The 21492-nt window shown below is 44.5% G+C and overlaps 1 protein-coding gene across 1 annotated transcript in view; it reads left to right on the forward strand.

Annotated features, from left to right (window-relative positions):
* The first annotated feature begins 1650 nt into the window (after positions 1–1650).
* The window catches only part of LOC146187967 (retinol dehydrogenase 14-like), a 138672-nt gene continuing 118830 nt past the window's right edge, over positions 1651–21492 (forward strand). The window contains exon 1 of the mRNA XM_084604965.1: positions 1651–1732. Within this exon, the coding sequence (XP_084461091.1) occupies positions 1651–1732 (82 nt within the window). The remainder of the gene's footprint in view (positions 1733–21492) is intronic.

Below are 21492 nucleotides of genomic sequence, written 5' to 3' on the forward strand. Positions count from 1 at the left end.
TCGTTGCAGACCTTTCTAACCACTCTGGAAGCACCTTTGGCTGTACTCGCGCTTCAGGAAGCAGGCCTCGATGTCCGTCTGTAGGGTTACTGCATGTTTAAGACAACTACCGAGCATGCACTCTACTTCACCAATAGCACACAGCACGCTTCGAAACCAACGACGACTACACCAAATACTCAATGGCCCAAATCCTTTCGTTGCGCCGCCAAAACCTTTCCCTGTTTGTGATCTATCTGCACGTCCAGCCCCGACGGCCCCGGGTTACCTTTGACTTGACGCTCCCCAAACGAATACGGGTGGCAGGCAAAGATCCAATCGTTATTGTTGGCGATTTCTATGCTCACGGTCTCCAGTGGGGCTACCGCGAGGACGACGGAAGAAGCCAGCGCCTGGCCGAATTAACTTCCCGCTAGCAACTCATGCTCCTTACGGTCCCCGCCTCCCCCCCACACGCGCAGGTACGTCCATAACATGTGACAGATGCCCGACCCCACGCTCACTAAAACCATTGCACATGTCACCTGGGAGAATCTTAACAATACCATGGGCAGCAAACCTTGCATCTTCTTGCCACAGTTAACACACACGCTTCCCGCTAACGTTGGAGCCAGGCGAGGCTAATGCGTAGCACTACGTCCGCACGGCTCCGTTCCCAAATGCCCTGCTAACGGACGTGTGCGATATTTGGTCTTTATACAGCGGTGCACTGCAGTGCGAGGCCACTCTGACCCTTCCTCTGACAGATCGCAGGTCTGCGGTGGACAACAACCTTCTTCATCCGTGGAACGCCCACCGCCATCTCGTTCGCACACAACACTCAAGATACGTATTGCCTACTCACTACACAGGTCTAGGAATGTGCATATATATGCTTTCTCTTTGGTTGATTCCAAGTGGACCGAGCGCTGTAACCGATTGCCGGACAGATAAGCTTCAAGAGCTTCTGGGATTTCTTTCCGGCTCCGCTCGACCCGTCCAACACTCGCGGCGGAACACAACGCAACCTAATGCGGGCTCTACACAAATACTTGGGCATTACCGGCAGCTAGCCGAGGACCTATATGTGCGCGACCGATGCTACACAGATGACCAACAAGGTCTGGAGTTCCAGTATGCTCGGCAAGCCAGGACGCTGCTTTCGCGCTCCATGATTTGAAAGCAGCCATAGCCAGAACTGGGGCGGGGTATGGCTCCAGCTGGCGACCGCATTACAGTTACGCTCGTTGCAAACATGCTCGACCAGGGTATACCCTGCTCCTCGAATAAATCGGATAGGGTACGGGCTTCTTCTTTTTAGCGAATGGAAGACCTCCCTCGCAACTTTCATTCCTAAGCCCGGAAAGGCAGCACATTTTGATAATTTAAGATGTATTTCACTAACTGCATGAGGCTAGGGAACTTAGAGACTATGAATCGAGACTGGTTGTGTCCTTTTCTGGAATCCAAGTACCTGTTTATAGACATCACCTACGGGTTCCGCTCGCACCTGTCAGCCCGAGACGTATTCTTACAACTCCGCGAGGACATCATCTGTCCTAGAGTGAATAGCACAGATCATGCTATTCTGGCACTATACCCAAGGGCCCTCCCAATAACGTAAAACACGGCAGCCTACAGTCCAAACTCAGCCGTACCAATTGCGGAGAAATGGCATTCAGCTGTGTCCGGGACGTCCTCTCCCAGCAGCAATCCCTATTCTCGACTGACGATGAGGGGTACGGACCTCACGGTGTGGAGAACAGGGGTGCTCCGCAAAGCGCTGTGCTCTCGCCTTTATCGTTCGACATCGCAATGATGAAGCATCCTTCTCTCTTGCAGCATGTACGCTGCAATGTATGCTGACGACGTACCAATCTGGGCTAACAAAGCAGTGTGAGGGAGATTCCACTGGACAAATTGGCATAATATTTCTCGCTCTTTCTAAAGCTTCCGATCTCGTATCTCACCCTAAATTGTAATATAAACTTGATAACATCCCAGGAAATAATAATATAACAAAGTGGATAAAATCATACCTATCTTGCCGATGCCAATTTGTCCTGTACGAAGGGCAGTCCTCCAACCACGTCGAAGTTTCCTCCTGTGTACACCAGGGTACTGTACTCGCATCTCTTCTTTTCCTCTTGTACATAAACAATATATCCCATTACATAGATGCCACAGTTCGCATGTTGCTGATGACTCAGTTATTTACAAAGACATTAGTGACCATAACGACCATATTCTTCTAAACAACGCATTAATTAATAGCAAACCTGTGAAAAAATTGGCAGATGATCATTAATTCAGAGAAAACTGTATGTATGTCAGTGACGAGGAAGAAAAACCCGTCTAATTTAACTTATACAATTAATGACACAGAACTAAAATCAGTGGATGATTTCAAATACCCTGGTGTCGTTCTTTGATCTGACCTAAAGTGGAGCGAGCACGTTTCATAGATAGGAAATAAAGCTCTCAGTGCACTTTTCTCCCTGAAATAATCAATTCCGTCGGCTTCGCCCCTACAAAGTTACTGGCTTGCACATCCTTAGTTCGCTGTATACTTGAATACAATATTATTTGCTGGCTCTCACACACGAAGCAACTAGTCGCAAAACTGGAGAGTGTCCAGAGAAGGGCCGTCCGATTTATATATAACAAGTATCGCAGACGCGACTACCCTACGGACTTCCTTAATAAAGTTAGTCTTCCCACCCTAAGTACCCGAGCCCATTTCTTATGCCTGAAGTTCCTTTACCAACTATTGAGTCGAGATCTGAAAGTGGACGTTGATCAGTACCTGTCCCACTCATCAACAAGAAACACGCGTTCAAAACACTCTAGGCATTTAACAGATATTAGGTTTCATTGTGACATGTTTAGATACATCTTATTTCCACAGTCAATTCGGGAGTAGAGCGCACTACGAAATGATACAGTTAGCAGCCCGTCACTTCCTGTATTTCTATCGAAACTGAAAACTGATCATGTGTTTTGACAATTACCGTGCATATCTCTCTTACAACCTTCCGGAGTGAATTTGTTTTTTAATTTTGAATATTTGCCTTGTGTAATCGTGTCCCAACATATTATTCGTTTATACATTACTCTTTCCTTAAATAGGCTGCCACACGAACACTATAAATGATGACCTGTTTTGTGGCCGAAGTGACTTGTATTTAGCGTGAAATTCCTGTGCCTGTTTTTAGTGTTCTGTATAGCTATGTGCTCAGTTCTGCCTATTCCTGTAACAGCCTCTAAAGAGGCTAACAGCATTACCAAAATAGGTAAATAAATAAAACCTCCAGCAAGCTGCGATCATATTAAAGATTTACACCAACTCATGCGGGCTCTCTTATTTATTTGTTTATTATCAATACCTCAAATTCCCCAGGAATGGGGTATTACATGAGGGATGGGCTGCTATTTTATTTTAAGATAGATTCGATGATGGACAGTAATGTATATTGCGCAAAAACACGAGACAAAGAGGAGAAGTGGACAACGACGGCGCAGAACTGACAACTGAATTTATTCGAAGAACGGAAGAGTATATAAGTACACACACTTGTTGTACCCACATGCGCATAGTCAAAAAATGCATAAAAATGTATATCAACACAGTAAAACTCCCCCCATCACACGCACGTGGTGAAAACTGCCACCGCACTATCGATTGTGCAGCATGGTCATCTCTTTTTCTGTCAAAGCGACGGACGTTTTACTAACACAAACATTTTGCTTTCGGTTAATATGGAACGCCTCGGCGATTTCTCGAGTAGTCTGGTCTTTATGGAGAAACAATATATTAGTATCAACAAAGAAAGGTACACACTCACACGCGTTACAATGTTTTGCTAAGTTTGTTTCATTCTTTTTTAAGGACTGCGCATGCTCCATCAGCCTAATGTTGATGCAACGGCCTGTCTGCCCAATATACGTACGGCCACAGGACAATGGTATTTGGTATACTACACCCATCCTACAACTAATGAAACTCTTGGCGTGATTGACCTGGCATCTGTTCTTACTTCTTGTGCCCCCCAGCTTTCTTTGAACCACTGCACCTACCTTGCCAATCTTATTAGGGGCTGAAAACAACACCTGTACGCCATATTTTGCGCCTACTTTTTTAAACCGATGTGATAATGCATGTATATAAGGCACAACTGCAATTTTATTTCTTTCATTTTTTCTTTCCATCTGTCCGGAACACTTCAGAGAACGCAGAACCTTATCAGCACTAGCTACAAGCACTGAGTCTGGATAACCAGCCTCTCTACATCTATTAGCTTGGATTTCAAGGCTATTATACATTTGATGTGCACAAGACTTATTGACAGCCATCCTAAAACAAGCTGTTACTATTCCAGATTTAACAAGTTTGGAGTGACATGACTTGTAGTTTAAAAGAGGCTTTACACTCCTAGGAGAATACTGCCAACACACATGATTCATATTAAAAGTCAACTTTAAATCTAAAAATTGCAAAACATTTTTCTGAGGAACCTCAAAGGTGAACTTCAGTCCTGTACCATTCCGAGCAAAAATGTCAAGGATTTCAGGCAGATATACAGCATCCAAGGATCTAACTAAAACAAGAAAATCATCTACGTATCGGAATATACGAATGATCTTCCCTGTTAGGTCGCTCTCTATTTTTCGGTCGACATAACTAAGATAAATGTTACTGAGAACGGGGGCTACTTTAGCGCCTATGCACACGCCAGACTTCTGCAAGAATAATTTATCGTCCCACATTACATAGGTGTTCTGAAGATAAAATGACAAAAGTTCCAGGAAGGATCCAACAGTTATACCGCACTCATTTCGAAATAAACACTCATCATTATCCTCTGTGATGCAATTCTTCACACATTGTAGAAGTTGAATATGAGGAAGAGAATAAAACAAGTCAACCACATCTATGCTAAAGCCAGAGCAAGAAGCCATATTCTCGTTCAAAAGATGCTTTACAACGGTCTCTGAGTTAGGCACAAGAAACGGGTCAATAACGGAAAGTGCTGACAAATGATTGTTAAGGTAAGACGATACGACTACTTGCCAAGTCTGGCGCTCAGAAACTATTGCCCGGAAAGGGATGCCAGGCTTATGCGTTTTTGCTGAAAAGAAAATTTCAAGAACTGGAAGTTCAGCTTTCTTTACTTTGCTTGCCAAATTCTCTAGTCCAAATCTACTTCTACTTCCGCTTCAACTTCTACTTCAAAGTCAACTTCTACAATGTGTGAAGAATTGCATCACAGAGGATAATGATGAGTGTTTATTTCGAAATGAGTGCGGTATAACTGTTGGATCCTTCCTGGAACTTTTGTCATTTTATCTTCAGAACACCTATGTAATGTGGGACGATAAATTATTCATGCAGAAGTCTGGCGTGTGCATAGGCGCTAAAGTAGCCCCCGTTCTCAGTAACATTTATCTTAGTTATGTCGACCGAAAAATAGAGAGCGACCTAACAGGGAAGATCATTCGTATATTCCGATACGTAGATGATTTTCTTGTTTTAGTTATATCCTTGGATGCTGTATATGTGCCTCAAATCCTTGACATTTTTGCTCGGAATGGTACAGGACTGAAGTTCACCTTTGAGGTTCCTCAGAAAAATGTTTTGCAATTTTTAGATTTAAAGTTGACTTTTAATATGAATCATGTGTGTTGGCAGTATTCTCCTAGGAGTGTAAAGCCTCTTTTAAACTACAAGTCATGTCACTCCAAACTTGTTAAATCTGGAATAGTAACAGCTTGTTTTAGGATGGCTGTCAATAAGTCTTGTGCACATCAAATGTATAATAGCCTTGAAATCCAAGCTAATAGATGTAGAGAGGCTGGTTATCCAGACTCAGTGCTTGTAGCTAGTGCTGATAAGGTTCTGCGTTCTCTGAAGTGTTCCGGACAGCTGGAAAGAAAAAATGAAAGAAATAAAATTGCAGTTGTGCCTTATATACATGCATTATCACATCGGTTTAAAAAAGTAGGCGCAAAATATGGCGTACAGGTGTTGTTTTCAGCCCCTAATAAGATTGGCAAGGTAGGTGCAGTGGTTCAAAGAAAGCTGGGGGGCACAAGAAGTAAGAACAGATGCCAGGTCAATCACGCCAAGAGTTTCATTAGTTGTAGGATGGGTGTAGTATACCAAATACCATTGTCCTGTGGCCGTACGTATATTGGGCAGACAGGCCGTTGCATCAACATTAGGCTGATGGAGCATGCGCAGTCCTTAAAAAAGAATGAAACAAATTTAGCAAAACATTGTAACGCGTGTGAGTGTGTACCTTTCTTTGTTGATACTAATATATTGGTTCTTCATAAAGACCAGACTACTCGAGAAATCGCCGAGGCGTTCCATATTAACCGAAAGCAAAATGTTTGTGTTAGTAAAACGTCCGTCGCTTTGACAGAAAAAGAGATGACCATGCTGCACAATCGATAGTGCGTCGGCAGTTTTCACCACGTGCGTGTGATGGGGGGAGTTTTACTGTGTTGATATACATTTTTATGCATTTTTTGACTATGCGCATGTGGGTACAACAAGTGTGTGTACTTATATACTCTTCCGTTCTTCGAATAAATTCAGTTGTCAGTTCTGCGCCGTCGTTGTCCACTTCTCCTCTTTGTCTCGTCTTTTTGCGCAATATACATTACTGTCCATCATGGTTCACCAACTCGCCCAATCAGCCGTTCTTCTAAAGATAGATTCGATGGCTGCCTTGAATTGAGATGGATTGGAGTGGTGCACGAAGTCGACTGGAAGATTGTTCCAGTCCCAAGCAGTTTTGACGAAGAACGAGCAAATATGAGCTGTAGTCTGCGCTGGGGGAGGGTAGGCAACTTTTGTATGGCTGGCGCGGTTTGAGAAGCGATGAGCTGGTAATATCACTGAAACATCAAGTGGTGCGCGATAAAATTTATGAAAAAGACAAAGCCTAAAGATGCAACGTCTCAACTTGAGATTAGTAAGGTGAGCCTTAGATTTAAGAGCAGTTACGCTTGAGTGATAAGAGTTTTCTGAAAAAATAAATCTTGCTACGTGATTTTAAACTGATTCGAGGATGGTACAAAAGTTAGTTTGATGAGGGTCCCAGATCGAGCATGCGTATTCTAGCTTAGGTCGAACGAACGTGAGGTAAGTTAGTGATTTAATCGAGACAGGGGCGAGGCGCAAGTTTCGACGCAGGTAACCAAGAGTGCGATTGACTTTGTTAGCAATGTTCATTACATGTGCATACTAATTAAGTGTGTTAGAAATTGTGACGCCAAGGTATTTGTATGATTGGACAGGTGAAATTTCGGAGCCACAGATACCTGGAGGATTGATAGTGCTGCCGTCAATGAAAAGAGAGTAATGAAGTTTTATTAGTGTTATTAGACGTTATTAGTAGTGCTTGGTCATCGTCATGGCGCCCGATGCGGACGCATGTGCACGCTGCTCCCAGCCAATTCGTGGTAGGCAGCAATTTTTGCCGTGCGCGTCTTGCAAACAGCGTTTTCACTGCAAATGCATCAACATACAGGCCGAGGAATACAACATCCGGAATCCGGGGCCAGCAAGTACAAATGTGTCCATTGCGTGAAGCGGCGTGATCCTTCGGCGGCTGAGCTTATCTGCGGAACTAGCGACACGGAAACGCCCGCCGAAGCGCAACGCTCTTCCCTGGATTATCAAGACTCAGATTCCGTCAGAGCTTCCACGAGTGTTATTTTAATGCTACGGGAAATGGCTAGTCGAATGGATGCGTTGACGGATGAGGTGCGACGGCTTCGTGCGGAAAACGCGCTCCTACGTGAATCTTTGAGTGGCCTGAGTGCATCTGTTCGTACCGCCAGCCAGTGTGAGTGTTCGAATTCTGACTGCTCGGAATCTCGCAACTACGCTTCAGCTGTGGCGGTAAATCTTCCCGCTGGAATGTCGGCACCTCCTCCGAAGCCTCCTGCTCAGGACCGGAGTACTCATCTGCCACGCCCGTCGAAAGCGGTGAGCCAACCACCTCGGCCTCGAGCAATGTTTGGCACAGCTAAGCAATGCATGCTTGAAGTAGCGTCCAAACTACCGGCGAAGAAAACCTTATTTGTTTCTCGCCTGGACCCGACAACAACGGCGTCGGATATACAGGAACTTTTGGCGGATACAATATAGTGGCAAGGTTGTTACTTGCACGAAACTGAAAACTAAGTACGATACATATTGCTCATTCCACGTTTCGCTGGATGAGCATTTATTTGAACTTGTGAACAATCCAGAAGTGTGGCCTGATGGTTGCGTATTTCGCCCTTTTTATGGAAAGCTGTGGTCCTCACGGCGCTTTGATGACCCTAACGGTGCTCTAGCTACATCCGAAAATGGCCCAGGAAATTAAGCTGTATTACCAAAACACGAGAGGGCTGCGAACTAAAACGGAAGCTCTCTTTGCGAATGCATACGAAGGTATGACATTATGTGCCTGACGGAAACTTGGCTAAACTCATCGTGTTCAAGTGCGTCTTATTTCTCAGATAAGTATGCTGTCTTCAGGGCCGACAGGGTCTATTATGACAAGATTAAATACGGGGGCGGAGTTCTGATAGCCTGCCGTTTTGCGCTAAATGCATTTAGGAGACCAGACCTGGAGACATACGAAGAATGTGTGTGGTTGGAAATTCCAACATGTGACAAATCGCACTATCTAGTCGGCTGTTACTACTTTCCACCAAATTCTGCTCCTAACGTTTTTACCGATCATTTCTTGGATATTGGGAAAAAAATTGGTTTTTCGAAATACAAGGTTCACATCTACGGGGACTTTAATCTTCCTAAGGTTGATTGGTCTACTGGTTTGGTCACTAGTGACTACACAGCAACTCGAGAAAAAGCCGAACGTTTAATTGATTTTGGTAATTTCCATGGTTTACATTAATATAATGCAATGAAGAACTGCGTTGGAAGCATTTTAGACCTAATTCTATCTAATGTGCCTCTTTTTGGCGTGCAAGCGGTGCGCGATCCTCTTGTTGTGATAGACAAATATCATTGCCCGTTTACCTTGTCGTTCTTTTTGTCTTTTCATCCAGTGCGTGAGATGGTGCCAGAAAAATTTAGATACGCGTATGGTGATTACCCTAGGCTGTACAATGATCTTCAGGCCCACGACTGGTCAGAATTGCTTGAGATTGAGGATGTAAACCCAGACGTCGAGCTACTTACATCAGTTGTACAGGGTATAATGAAAAAAAAAATGTAAACCACGCCGTAAATCGAAGAAGTGTAGATTTCCTTGCTGGTTCTTTCGAGATTTGAGACATTACTTGAAGAAAAAACAGAAGCATCATAAACTTTACGTGAAATCAGAAAGTGAATATTGGTACCAAAGATATTCATTGCGCAGAAAAATTGTGAAAAAAACTGATTGCACGTGATGAAGCCGAGTACCACGAACCCCTTGAACAGAACTTTAAAAAGGAACCCAACAGTTTTTGGGATTTTGTGCGCAAGCAACGAAATGATAAAGTTAGTGCTCTGTGATAAAAACGCGCGATGGTATTTGTTTTAAACCTCAAGATATGTCCAAGCTTTTGCTGATCACTTCAGCTCTTGTTTTGTGCGCCATGATAACGCAACTGCTGTTATCACTTCTGAAGACAGCGCTGACTGTTTGGCTTATGATAATGTTACCGAGCATGAGGTTCTTTTGGCGATTCAGAAACTTAAGCCAAAACGTTCAACAGGAGTTGATGAAGTACCCAGCTTCATAATCAAAGGATGCGCCGACATTTTTGGCCCTGTTTTAGTGCATTTGTTCAACTTATTGTTGCGAACTGTGTTTTTTCTTGTCAATGGAAATTGTCAGTAGTTGTTCCTGTATTCAAGTCTGGCGATGCTTGTGATGTGAGCAACTTTGGACCTCTGTCACTGATTTGTCCTTTTGCGAAAGTTTTTGAAATGGTTATGTAAGAACGCATGGGCTCATACTTCAAGCAGAAGACCTGAATTCTTCAGCACGGTTTTTTAAAAGGTCGATCTGTGGAAACGAATTTATGCAGCTTTCTTGATTACACTGGCCCACATGTATTTAATCGCGGTCAGGTAGATGCACTCTACTTTGACGTTTCCCATAAGGTACTTCTGATGAATATGGAAAAATACGGACTTTTCCCCATGTACTGTAGGTGGCTCAAAAGCTACCTTGGCAGCCGCCGTAACATGGTCCGATTTTTCGGCTGTGTGTCCAACGAATTTCTATCATCTTCGGGAGTGCCTCAAGGCTCCAACTTAGGACCACTGTTGTTTTTAGTGTTTGTTAATGATTTGCCGTTACATATCAAGAACTCAAGAATTTTGCTCTTCGCAGATAATTTCAAATTATTCCGTAATATTGGAGATATTGAAGACTGCCGCCAATTGCAAGCTGACATTAACAACGTCGAGAAATGGTGTTTGTTGAATCGCTTAAAGTTGAATATTAAGAAGACGTCCGTCTTATCTCTAACTAGGAAACGCGACGCAATGGTGTTTGATTGTACACGTTTGGCGGGTCAGGTTTCTCGTGTGGCCCATGTACGAGACCTGTCGGTCCGTCTGTCGGTCCGTCTGTCGGTCCGTCTGTCGGTCCATCTGTCGGTCCGTCTGTCGTTCCGTCTGTCGTTCCGTCGGTCCGTCTGCCCGCCCGCCTGCCTGCCCGCCTGCCTGCCTGCCCGCCTGCCTGCCTGCCCGCCTGCCTGCCTGCCAGCCTGCCAGCCTGCCCGCCTGCCCGCCTGCCTGCCTGCCTGCCTGCCTGCCTGCCTGCCCGCCCGCCCGCCTGCCCGCCCGCCTGCCCGCCCGCCTGCCCGCCTGCCCGCCTGCCCGCCTGCCCGCCCGCCTGCCCGCCTGCCCGCCTGCCCGCCCGCCTGCCCGCCTGCCTGCCTACATTAACCACTTGTCGCACCAGGCTTCAACGCGTTAACTAGAACATGAAGATGGAGGACCTTTTTTCGGAACTGGAACAACCTTGCCTATTTTCCAGTCTTCCGGCACCACTCCTGAGGGCAGCGATTGCTGGAAAATATGATATAAAATGACGCTTACAACATGTTTGGTGTGTTTTAGTACTTTTGAGTTGATACCATCGACACCTGATGAAGGTGTAAGTTTAACGAGTCTATAATTTTCGCGATACCGGAAGGATTGAAAATGATATCAGGCATGACTGCGTGATCGTAGCTAGGGAAATCTGGTAAAGTGTTGGCGGGTTCTTGGGTAAATACAGATGTGAATGTGTGGTTAAGCTCTTCACCTATTTTATTGTCAGGGATTGGAAGGTTCTGCTGATCGCATAGTTGTAACGGTTGCGAGTGTTTAGGGCAAATCGTACTCCAAAACCTTTTGGGGTTATTTTTTATCATTGTTGGTAGGACTGATGAATAAAAAGAGCGTTTAGTTTTGCTAGCTAGTGATTCAAACTCTTTTTCCGTTGCGTAATATTTTGCAATGAACATTGGTTGTTAGTTTTTTGGGGCTGAGCGGAATAGTCTTTTCTTTTTGTTGTTAAGACGTTTCAACGTGATGTTAAACCATGGTGATGACTGTTTTTCTCTTATAGTAGTAGTTGGTATGTGCGTTAGTATCAACTCATGCATTTTGTTCTTAAAAAGTAACTATTTAGTTTCTACGGAACGTTTTGAAAAATCATGAAGAAGCCAGATGCAAAATTCTTGGAATGCTGCGTTAATTTTGGAATAATTCCCTCTGTCGTATAGTGTTATTGTTTTTGTTATTTTAGGCGTATGCGGCAGATGAAAATGAAAGGAACCGTGCAAAATTGAATGGTCACTAAGCCCTGGAAAATATGTGAGTGGAGAGAGGATATCGGGCTCGGAAGCTAAAATTAGATCGAGTGTATTTGATGAATTGCTACCGCGACGCGTCGGCTCTGTGACTGTTTGCGTTAGTCGAAACGTTAGGCAAGCGTTTACGAAGTCACTTAACGCTGTTTTTTGTGATAGCACTGAGGCAAGATTTGACCAAGTTATCGCAGGGAAATTAGTCCCCGAAAAGCAGGATAGGCAATAGACGGTATGCGCTGGTTACTGATAAAAGGACCTCGTGGAATTCGGCAACGAAAGAAATATCAGCATCAGGAGGGCGATAACAGGCACCAATTACTATAGGTGGATAAGAGGCGTAGCTAATAACAAATGTAATTTCTAAGGGGGAGGATGTCCTAAACTCAGTGCACTGAAGGCTGCTGTGGGCGGCTATCAGTACACCACCACCACCATGTTTATTATTTCGATCACGCCGAAAAACATTGAAATCTGAAGAAAGCGAAACTACTTCGTATTCTGCGACTGATGAATTGATTCACGTTTCGGTAAGAATGACTAGGTTGGAATCTGTTGTGTGAATTATATTACGGAGAGCATCAAGCTTTGGCAAAAGGCTTCGAATAATAGTATATAAAAAAGGGATGTAAGAAAGGTTAGGACGCGAATGATTTCCTTCTAAGAGTTTAAAGGGTGGGGGATAACCTGCTGAATGCTGCGGTCAAATATGTAGGTTTCGTTTCCGATGATTAGTTTGTTGTGTCTAAGTTTATATTTTCCTTTCAGTGCTTTACCGAATTCTAGGAGGTACTTTCTAGTGGTAAGCGTGTGCGGACCGTAATCTTCAGAAATACTTTAACCTGTATCTTTTAGTTTCTTGGCACATGAAAGTAGCTTTTCTTTTACCTTAAAGTGGACAAACTTAACGATGATTGGCCGGTCACGGTCCGCCTTGAACTTTCCCAGCCTGTGAGCTCTTTCAATATCAAGAGGAACGAGGGTAGTATATAATAGCGTACTACAATGCTGGATTACGAGGTCTTCCGATTGCGCCCATGTTTCGTGTTCGACATCTTTATGGCCGAAAAACCAAAGGTGTGATCTGCGTGATCTGTCGTCCGAATCATCCAGTCTGGTTTCAATGCTGGCAATTTGCATAGCATTTTGTTCGGAGAGTTCTTGTAAGTGGTTCATCTGTTCTTTAACTGCTATCATTGATGAACAGTCGGCTTCGATTTCGGCCAGTCTGTTTTTTATTTCCTGAAATATTTCGTCATTCTGGGAAAGTTTAGGGCGAATAGATCTCATTTCTGTAAGAAGTCAAGCTTGTCCAGATCGAATTTCGTTTAGTGCTTCAAGTATTTCATTGGAAGGTTGGGTATCACCGGGACCAGAGTTTAGTTCAGTGTCGCCTGCAAGGATTAGTAACTGCTTGATAACATAGTAGCAATCAAAGGCAATCTGGATGCAGCACAGTGGGCTCGGCAGCACCAGTAAGCCAGCATAGCGAGTGCGTCGCACGAATAAAGTATATTTTGCATTTACCTGCAAGACGAACAAGCGTCGCAGGTGAGTTGCAGTGGCCATAGCTGTGGTGCTGTCGAGCCCAATGAAGGCGGTGTTGGGTGGCGTCTTGTTTATAAAACGGTCAGGTGGCAAGGAGGTTGATTGTTGGCGATTCACTGTCGTCGATGAGAATGCATGTGGCGATAATCGTGGGGCATAATCCTGCGGTGGCGCTGGCATGCAGTGGGGCGCCGGTGCTGTTGACATGCGCGTGGTTGTTGGGATGCTGTTCGGCAGGATGGGCTAGTGCCGCTATGTGCTGTCGGCCAGGCTGGAATCCGTGTGAACACCGAGCATCATCATGGACCAGTTGCCACATCGCAGGAGGCGGACGGAAACCTGCAAGACGAACAAGCGTCGCAGGTGAGTTGCAGTGGCCATATAGCTGTGGTGCTGCCCCAGCCAAGTCTGAACTGCTATATAGTCGTCTATGCAAGGTCAACCCCACCTGAATGTACATATCTTTCCGCAAGGGCCCTGTCCGTGAGGTTGATGAGATCAGAGTCCTGGGGTTACATATTCATCTCTGGCTGAACGCCGACAACTCTATCGCCAGAATGAAGTGTATGTGAGAGATTGTAGGACGTATGTTACGACGCGTGTGTAACCGGTGCGATAATTTGCGCGGACACGAAACGATACATCTTGCTCAAGCATAGGTCACAAGTCGTATCCAGTATTCTTCGCCGTAAGTTCACTAGAGCGCCGCTAACACAAAGCTGCTAGATGTCATTTTTCGCAAAGTCGGAAACGAGCTCTGGACCTCCTCATTACTACCTCCACGGTCCGTCCCACGGCCCTGGATGTGGTCAACATTTACTCTGAGTGGAGAGAGGCTCATCTCGGGAGTCTTTTCTTGTCCGACGTTGTTCGCGCTGATATAAAAATATTCATCAATACACAAGACAGAATTAGACGGGGTCAGGACGCCGTCTAATCAGTCTGCCTCAACCTAAGCCTACCTTGCGTCCGAGAGCAACCGCTCCGTATCCTGGATCTCTGGCGGAACAAGCTAAGAGTCGCTCCCGTCGCTCCACAACATCGCTCCACACACACATGAGGGCAAGAGAGCAGTGCGTGCTCGAGCGTTGTATGCACGACATGGTTCCCAACGCGGCGTGTTTTACATTGACGTCGCAGAACTCCATCGGACAACTACACGGCAGCCGTAGTGCACTAGAACTTTCAAACCAATGGGTTCTCCTTTCGCGCCGAGTGTGCCCACAGAAATGAAGAAGGCGCAGTCGCCCTCGCTGTCATAGATCCCCAATGCAAGGTTGTGATTTCAGACTTGCGTTTCGCTTACGAGATGGTTGAAGTTTGTCCTACGAACCCGACGGAGTTCGACTTGCATCTGACTTGCGGACTTTCATTACATCGTAATAAAATGCATTCTTTTCTCTTCTAATGGTTGCAAAAGCAGGGCCATTTTTAATGTCGAACTCCTTACACGGCTTATGAGTGGCGTCCGCAGAATGCGTCCGCAAATGGTGGCAATAGAAGTTACTGCGTAGCCACCTATTAACATTTTGACGCAACTGCTTTGTATCTATCGCTCAGGGAGCTGTTATTCTGTTTGGCTTCTCATTTATCATCCACCGGCTAATATATTTGGAGGCTAGTTTTCGACAGGAATTTTAATTCATGAATGCACAAATTATATGCCGTTAATCGAAAAAGTGCTTTCCATCAACATGTGGGACAGACGAGCGCGCCCTTTCTTTCTTGAAAAACCACCAATGTTCATCTCGAGGGAGGAGAAATTTAACAAATGATTCAAATCACCGCCAAGTCATTAACCGACACCATGCCATACTATGGCATGCAGTACTTTCACACACATTGATGGATTTAAGTAGAGTGAAACCCCGGCCCGTGTGTCCTCACCACTCCTCAATCTACTACCTCTAAATGACCTCAACATAAACGTCATGATTCCAGCATGTAACTTCAAACAAAATTTGTCATTCTGACTGAACCAATGCCTACATCATCATCATCATCATCATCATCATCATCATCATCACCTTGATTATACCCACTGCAGGGCGAAGGCCTCTCCCATATTTCTCCATTTAACCCGGTTCTGTGCTAGCTGCATCCACTAGACCCCTGCGAACTTCTTAATCTCGTCCGCCCACCCAACTTTCTGCCGCCCCCTGCTACGCTTTCCTTTCCTTGGAATCCAGTTTGTTAGCCTCAGCGACCATCGGTTATCCTCTCTTCGCACTACATGCCCTGCCCATGTCCATTTCTTCTTCTTAATTTCTACTAGAATGTCGGTAACTTGAGTTATTTCTCTGATCCACTCTGCACGCTTTCTATCTGTTAATGTTACCCCTACCATTTTTCGTTCCATAGCCCTCTGGGTTGTCCTCAACTTAAGTAGAACTCTCTTGGTTAGCCTCCACGTTTCAGCCCCATAGGTGAGTACAGGCAAAATGCAACTGTTGTATACTTTCCTCTTGAGCGATACCGGTAATCTGCTAGTCATAATCTGCGAGTGCTTGCCAATTGCGCTCCATCCCAATCTTATTCTTCTTGTTATTTCCTTTTCATGGTCCGGATCTGCGGTTACTATCTGTCCTAAGTAGACATATTCGCACTACTACTTCCAGTATTTCGCTACCTAATGTAAACTGCTGTTCCTTCCCGGGGCTTTTGAACATTACCTTAGTCTTCTGCATATTGATTTTCAAGCCTACCTCTCTACTTTTCCTGTCTAGGCCATCAATCATTGCCTCATCAATGCCTACATACTAATTGCTAATGCAGGTCTGAGTACCGCCAGGTGTCACTGTGCACAATTCTTGAATTCTTGGAGGACATGGCTAGGGGTAGTTTATTTAGGAACAGGACATCAACGCAGGCAAGAAAACAAGGATCTTGTTGAATGTCTCAGTGACGATATAAGCCAGTTTCGAGGCGGGGCCAATATTACTCTACTGGGGGACATGAACGGCCACATCGACGATCTGGATGGATACACGGATTGTAACGGGAAGCTAATGCTGATTTCTGTAAGCGACACGATCTAGTTATAGTAAATAGAGAAACAAAACGCGAAGGCCAAATCACGTGGGAATTCCGCAACAGGCAGACGGCCATTGACTATTGTCTAATGTCGCAGGAAATTTATAGCAAGGTCAGAAAAATGGAAATAGACGAAGAAGGGGAGTGTAGTCTGGGAAGTGATCATAAACGTATTAGTCTGCAGATGGGGCCCTTAATGAAAAGAGAAATGGAACTTAGACAAAACGTAAACGCAAAATTAAAAGACGATCAAATAGCGCAGATAGCAGCAGACATAGAGGAAGCAATAGTGAAATGCCAGATGGAAGACTGGGATTATGAACAAGTAGAACTACTCATAAGGAGGAAAATTAACGAGGCTAAAGTAGCAAACCGCTGGAATTGAAAGAGGAAGCCACGGAGCTGGTGGAATAAGGAAATCAGGGAAGCTATTGAACAACGACGGGCTGCTTCAAGGGAACACCGAATGGTAAGGAAAGCACAGGTATCTCAGAAGGAAATCGACCAAAACTGGGAATTATATCGACAAAAGAAACTTGAAGTGCAGGCCCTCGTCCAAAGGTAAAATAAGGCAGTCCACCGATCACTGGATGGCTGACATACACGATGTCTCTGGAGGCGGAGCAAGAACATTCTGGAACCATATATGCTGGCTAGAGAACAAGAATCAAAGAAAGCAGGATCGGATTCAAGATAACGAGGGAAATTGTTTAAAGGGAGACAACGCAGTGAACTACATTACATCAGTTATAGCCGAGCCATTTAAGAGCGACGATAGGGTAATCTCCGCAAATCAGGAAGCAACACAAGGTAGCGGATTACAAAGCAGCTTAGAACTGACCAGTCTAAACTGGAAACAGGCAGAAAAAAATATTCCTTAAAACACATCTACAAGAATAGATGGAATTCCGATCAAGCTGATTAATGAACTCGGTCCAAAAAGTAAGGAAAGCACTGGAAACAGTCATAACGAATAACATATTTACGGACAGCTGGCGGCAGAGAAAAATAAATTTGATTTATAAAGGGAAAGGAGACAGGATGCACATAAAATCCTACAGGCCATTTACCATAACATCTGTTCATCATCATCATCATCATCATCATCATCATCATCATCATCATCATCATCATCACCACCACCACCACCATCATCATCATCAGCCTGATTATACCCACTGCAGGGCGAAGGCCTCTCCCATATTTCTCCACTTAACCCGTTTCTGTGCTAGCTGCATCCACTTGACCCCTGCGAACTTCTTAATCTCATCCGCCCACCTAACATTCTGCCGCCCCTTGCTACGCTTTCCTTCCCTTGCAATCCAGTTTGTTACCCTCAGTGACCATCGGTTATCCTCTCTTCGCACTACATGTCCTGCCCATGTCCATTTCTTCTTCTTTATTTCGACTAGAATGTCGGTAACTTGAGTTATTTCTCTGACCCACTCTGCACGCTTTCTATCTCTTAATGTTACCCCTACCATTTTTCGTTCCATAGCAATCTGGGTTGTCCTCAACTTAAGTAGAACTCTCTTGGTTGGCCTCCATGTTTCAGCCCCATACGTGAGTACAGGCAAGATGCAACTGTTGTATACTTTCCTCTTGAGCGATACCGATAAGCTGCTAGTCATAATCTGCGAGTGCTTGCCAAATGCACACCATCCCAATCTTATTCTTCTTGTTATTTCTTTTTCATGGTCCGGATGTGCGGTTACTACCTGTCCTAAGTAGACATATTCGCCTACTACTTCCAGTATTTCGCTACCTAATGTAAACTGCTGTTCCTTCCCGAGGCTGTTGAACATTACCTTAGTCTTCTGCATATTGATTTTCAAGCCTACCTTTCTACTTTTTCTGTCTAGGTCATCAATCATTATTTCCAGTCCATCCCCCGAGTTGCTTAGCAAGGCAATGTCATCAGCAAATCGCAGATTACTGAGGTATTCTCCATCTACCCTTATCCCTAACTGCTCCCATTCCAAGTCTCTGAATACTTCCTCTAAACAAGCTGTGAATAGTACTGGGGAGATTGTGTCTCCTTGCCTAACACCTTTCTTTATGGGAATTTTGTTACTTTCTTTATGCAGAATTATGGTTGTTGTGCAGCCACTATATATATCTTCCAGCACTTTCACGTACGGGTCTTCTACCCCCTGGTTTCGCAATGCCTGCATCACCGCCGAGGTTTCAACTGAGTCAAATGCTTTTTCGTAATCAATGAATGCTATGTATAAGGGCTGGTTATATTCCGAGCATTTTTCTATCACCTGATTGATGGTATGGATATGATCGATAGTAGAGTACCGTTTCCGAAACCCTGCTTGATCCTTTGCTTGATTGCAGTCTATTGTTGTCCTGATTCTATTAGCGATTACCTTAGTAAATACCTTGTACGTAACAGACAGTAAGCTGATTGGTCTGTAATTTTTAAGGTCCTTAGAGTCCCCTTTCTAGTGAATAAGAATAATGTTTGCATTCTTCCATGGTTCCGGTACCGTCGATGATACCAGGCACTGCGTGTACAGGGTGGCCAGTTTTTCTAGCACGATATCCCCCCCCGTCCTTCAGCAAATCTGTAGTTATCTGATCCTTTGCAGCTGATGTCCCCCTTTTCATAGTTTCTAGTGCTTTCGTGACCTCGTCCTTCGTCACTGGTGGAACGTCTGACTGTTTTTCCCTACCGCTAATCTCATTACGGTCCTGACTACTTTGGCTTCTGTAGAGATCTGTATAGAACTCCTCGGCTACTTTCACTATCTTGTCCATATTAGTGATGACGTTGCCAGTCTTGTCCCTTATCGCATACATCTGGTTTTTGCCTATGCCCAATTTCTTCTTTACAGCTTTAAGGCTTCCCCCGTTCTTTACAGCATGCTCAATTTTCTTCATGTTTTACTTCCTTATATCGGCCACCTTGCGCTTATTGATTAGCTTTGATATCTCGGCCAATTCGATCTGGTCTGTTGGATTGGAAGCTTTCATACTCTGGCGTTTCTTAATCAAATCTTTCGTCTCCTTAGACAGCTTGCCGGTATCCTCTCTAACTATCCTACCGCCTACTTCTACCGCGCACTCAGAAATGATATCTCTGAAATTATTGTTCCTTGCCTCTAGGGTAATGTCGCCATCCTCAGTTAGAGCTGAATACCTATTCTGTAGCGAGACCCTGAACTCTTCTGCCCTCCCCGTCACCGCTAATTCGTTTATGGGTTTTTTTCCTACTAATCTGTAGCGTTCCTTCTTCAGATTTAGGCTAAATCGCGACCTCACCATCCTGTGGTCACTGCAGCGCACTTTCCCGATTACCTCTACATCTTGCATAATGGCGGGGGTTGAACACATTATGAAGTCGATTTCATTTTTAGTCTCTCCGTCAGGACTTTTCCATGTCCATTTCCGGTTCTTCCGTTTGCTGAAGAAGGTATTCATGATTCGTAAGTTATTGCGCTCTGCAAACTCAACTAGTAACTCCCCCCTGCTATTCCTGGAACCAATGCCATAGTCACCTACTGCCTTGTCTCCTGCCTGTTTTTTCCCTACCTTGGCATTGAAGTCGCCCATTAGTACAGTATACTGCGTCTTTACTTTTCGCATTGCCGATTCTACATCTTCATAGAAGCTTTCAACTGCCTGGTCATCATCTGTTATGTACAGGTTAACCATGCAGGCGGTGAAATTAAAGGTGCAAGCATGGGTAGAAAGTAACAAGATACTCGGAGAACTTCAGAACGGCTTTAGAAATGGCAGGCGCTTAGATGATAGCTTGTTCGTGCTTACCCAATGCATTGAAATATCTAGAGTGGAAAATAGACCTTTGTATTTGGGCTTCCTGGACGTAAACGGGGCTTAGAATAACGTAAGCAGGTAACTCCTGTGGAACATATTAAAAGAAGAAGGTATAGGTTATGAGATAAGAGTTCCTACAGGAAATATACCGGGATAACAAAGTAGAAATTACGTGGGAAGGAATAAGAAGTACGGAAGATGTCAAAGTATGCAAAGGATTAAGACAAGGCTGTATTCTATCACCAGTACTGTTCATGCTTTATATGATAAACCTGGAACGGAGGATAACAATAACCTAGGTGTTAACCTGTCATATAGATTAGGTGGAAAGGCGGTAGAGCAGCGCCTCCCGGGTTTGATGTATGCAGACGATATTGTGCTGCTAGCTGAGAGTCTGGAAGAATTGCAAACTCTAGTTAAGTATTGCGGAGACGAAGGGGACGCTCTAGGCTTCAGTTTCAGCGCAGTTAAGTCGGGTCTGATGATTTTCAACGGCTCAGCTGATCAGGGTCTTAAAATACAAGGCCATGAAATACCTAGAGTAGCAGAATATAAATATCTGGGGGTAAAGGTAAACGAAGAATTGGCATACATTGGAAAGCATGAGCAGTCGCTTAAGGCCAAAGGGCGAAGGAATACCGGGATAATGAAGCATGAGGCATTGTGGGGATACAATAGGTATGAGGTTTTGAGGGGTATTTGGAAAGGATTTATAGTGCCCTGACTTACTTTAGGAAAGGCGGTTTTGTGCCTAAAATCAGAGGTGTACAGTCGACATTAGAAATAAATCAGAGATCCGTTGGACGATTAGCACTAGGTGCCCACGGCAAAACTACAAATGAGGCGGTACAGGGAGATATGGGCTGGGCATCTTTCGAAGTGCGGGAAGCTCAGAGTAAAATATTATATGAGGAACGCCTGAGGAAATTGGACAGTAACAGATGGGCAGCTAAAGTATTTAATTACCGATACTTAAAAAGCGTTGACTCACAATGGAGGAAAAGAACTAGGAAACTAACTAGTAAATATGCAACAAGCAGATCAATTAAGGGGAAATTAGGGTGCTCGTTATAATACATGAAGGAAAGAAGCCAACAGTCGGCGAGGCCATTGAAAGCGTTGGGGATGGTACTTTAGGTTTTTTTTATTGTATTTCTTTCTTTAATGTTTGCTTAGATAATCACAGAAATTAGTAATGTAATCTATTTACGGGAAAGATAATTAAACACAAAGTAGAAGAAAAAACAGCGTGCCGATGGTGGGAACCGAACCCACGACCTCCGAATATCGCGTGCGGTGCTCTTCCAACTGAGCTACATCGGCCGCTGT

This window comes from Amblyomma maculatum, chromosome 5 (assembly GCF_055883805.1).
Source record: "Amblyomma maculatum isolate TAMU_Amacu chromosome 5, ASM5588380v1, whole genome shotgun sequence".
NCBI lineage: Eukaryota > Metazoa > Arthropoda > Arachnida > Ixodida > Ixodidae > Amblyomma > Amblyomma maculatum.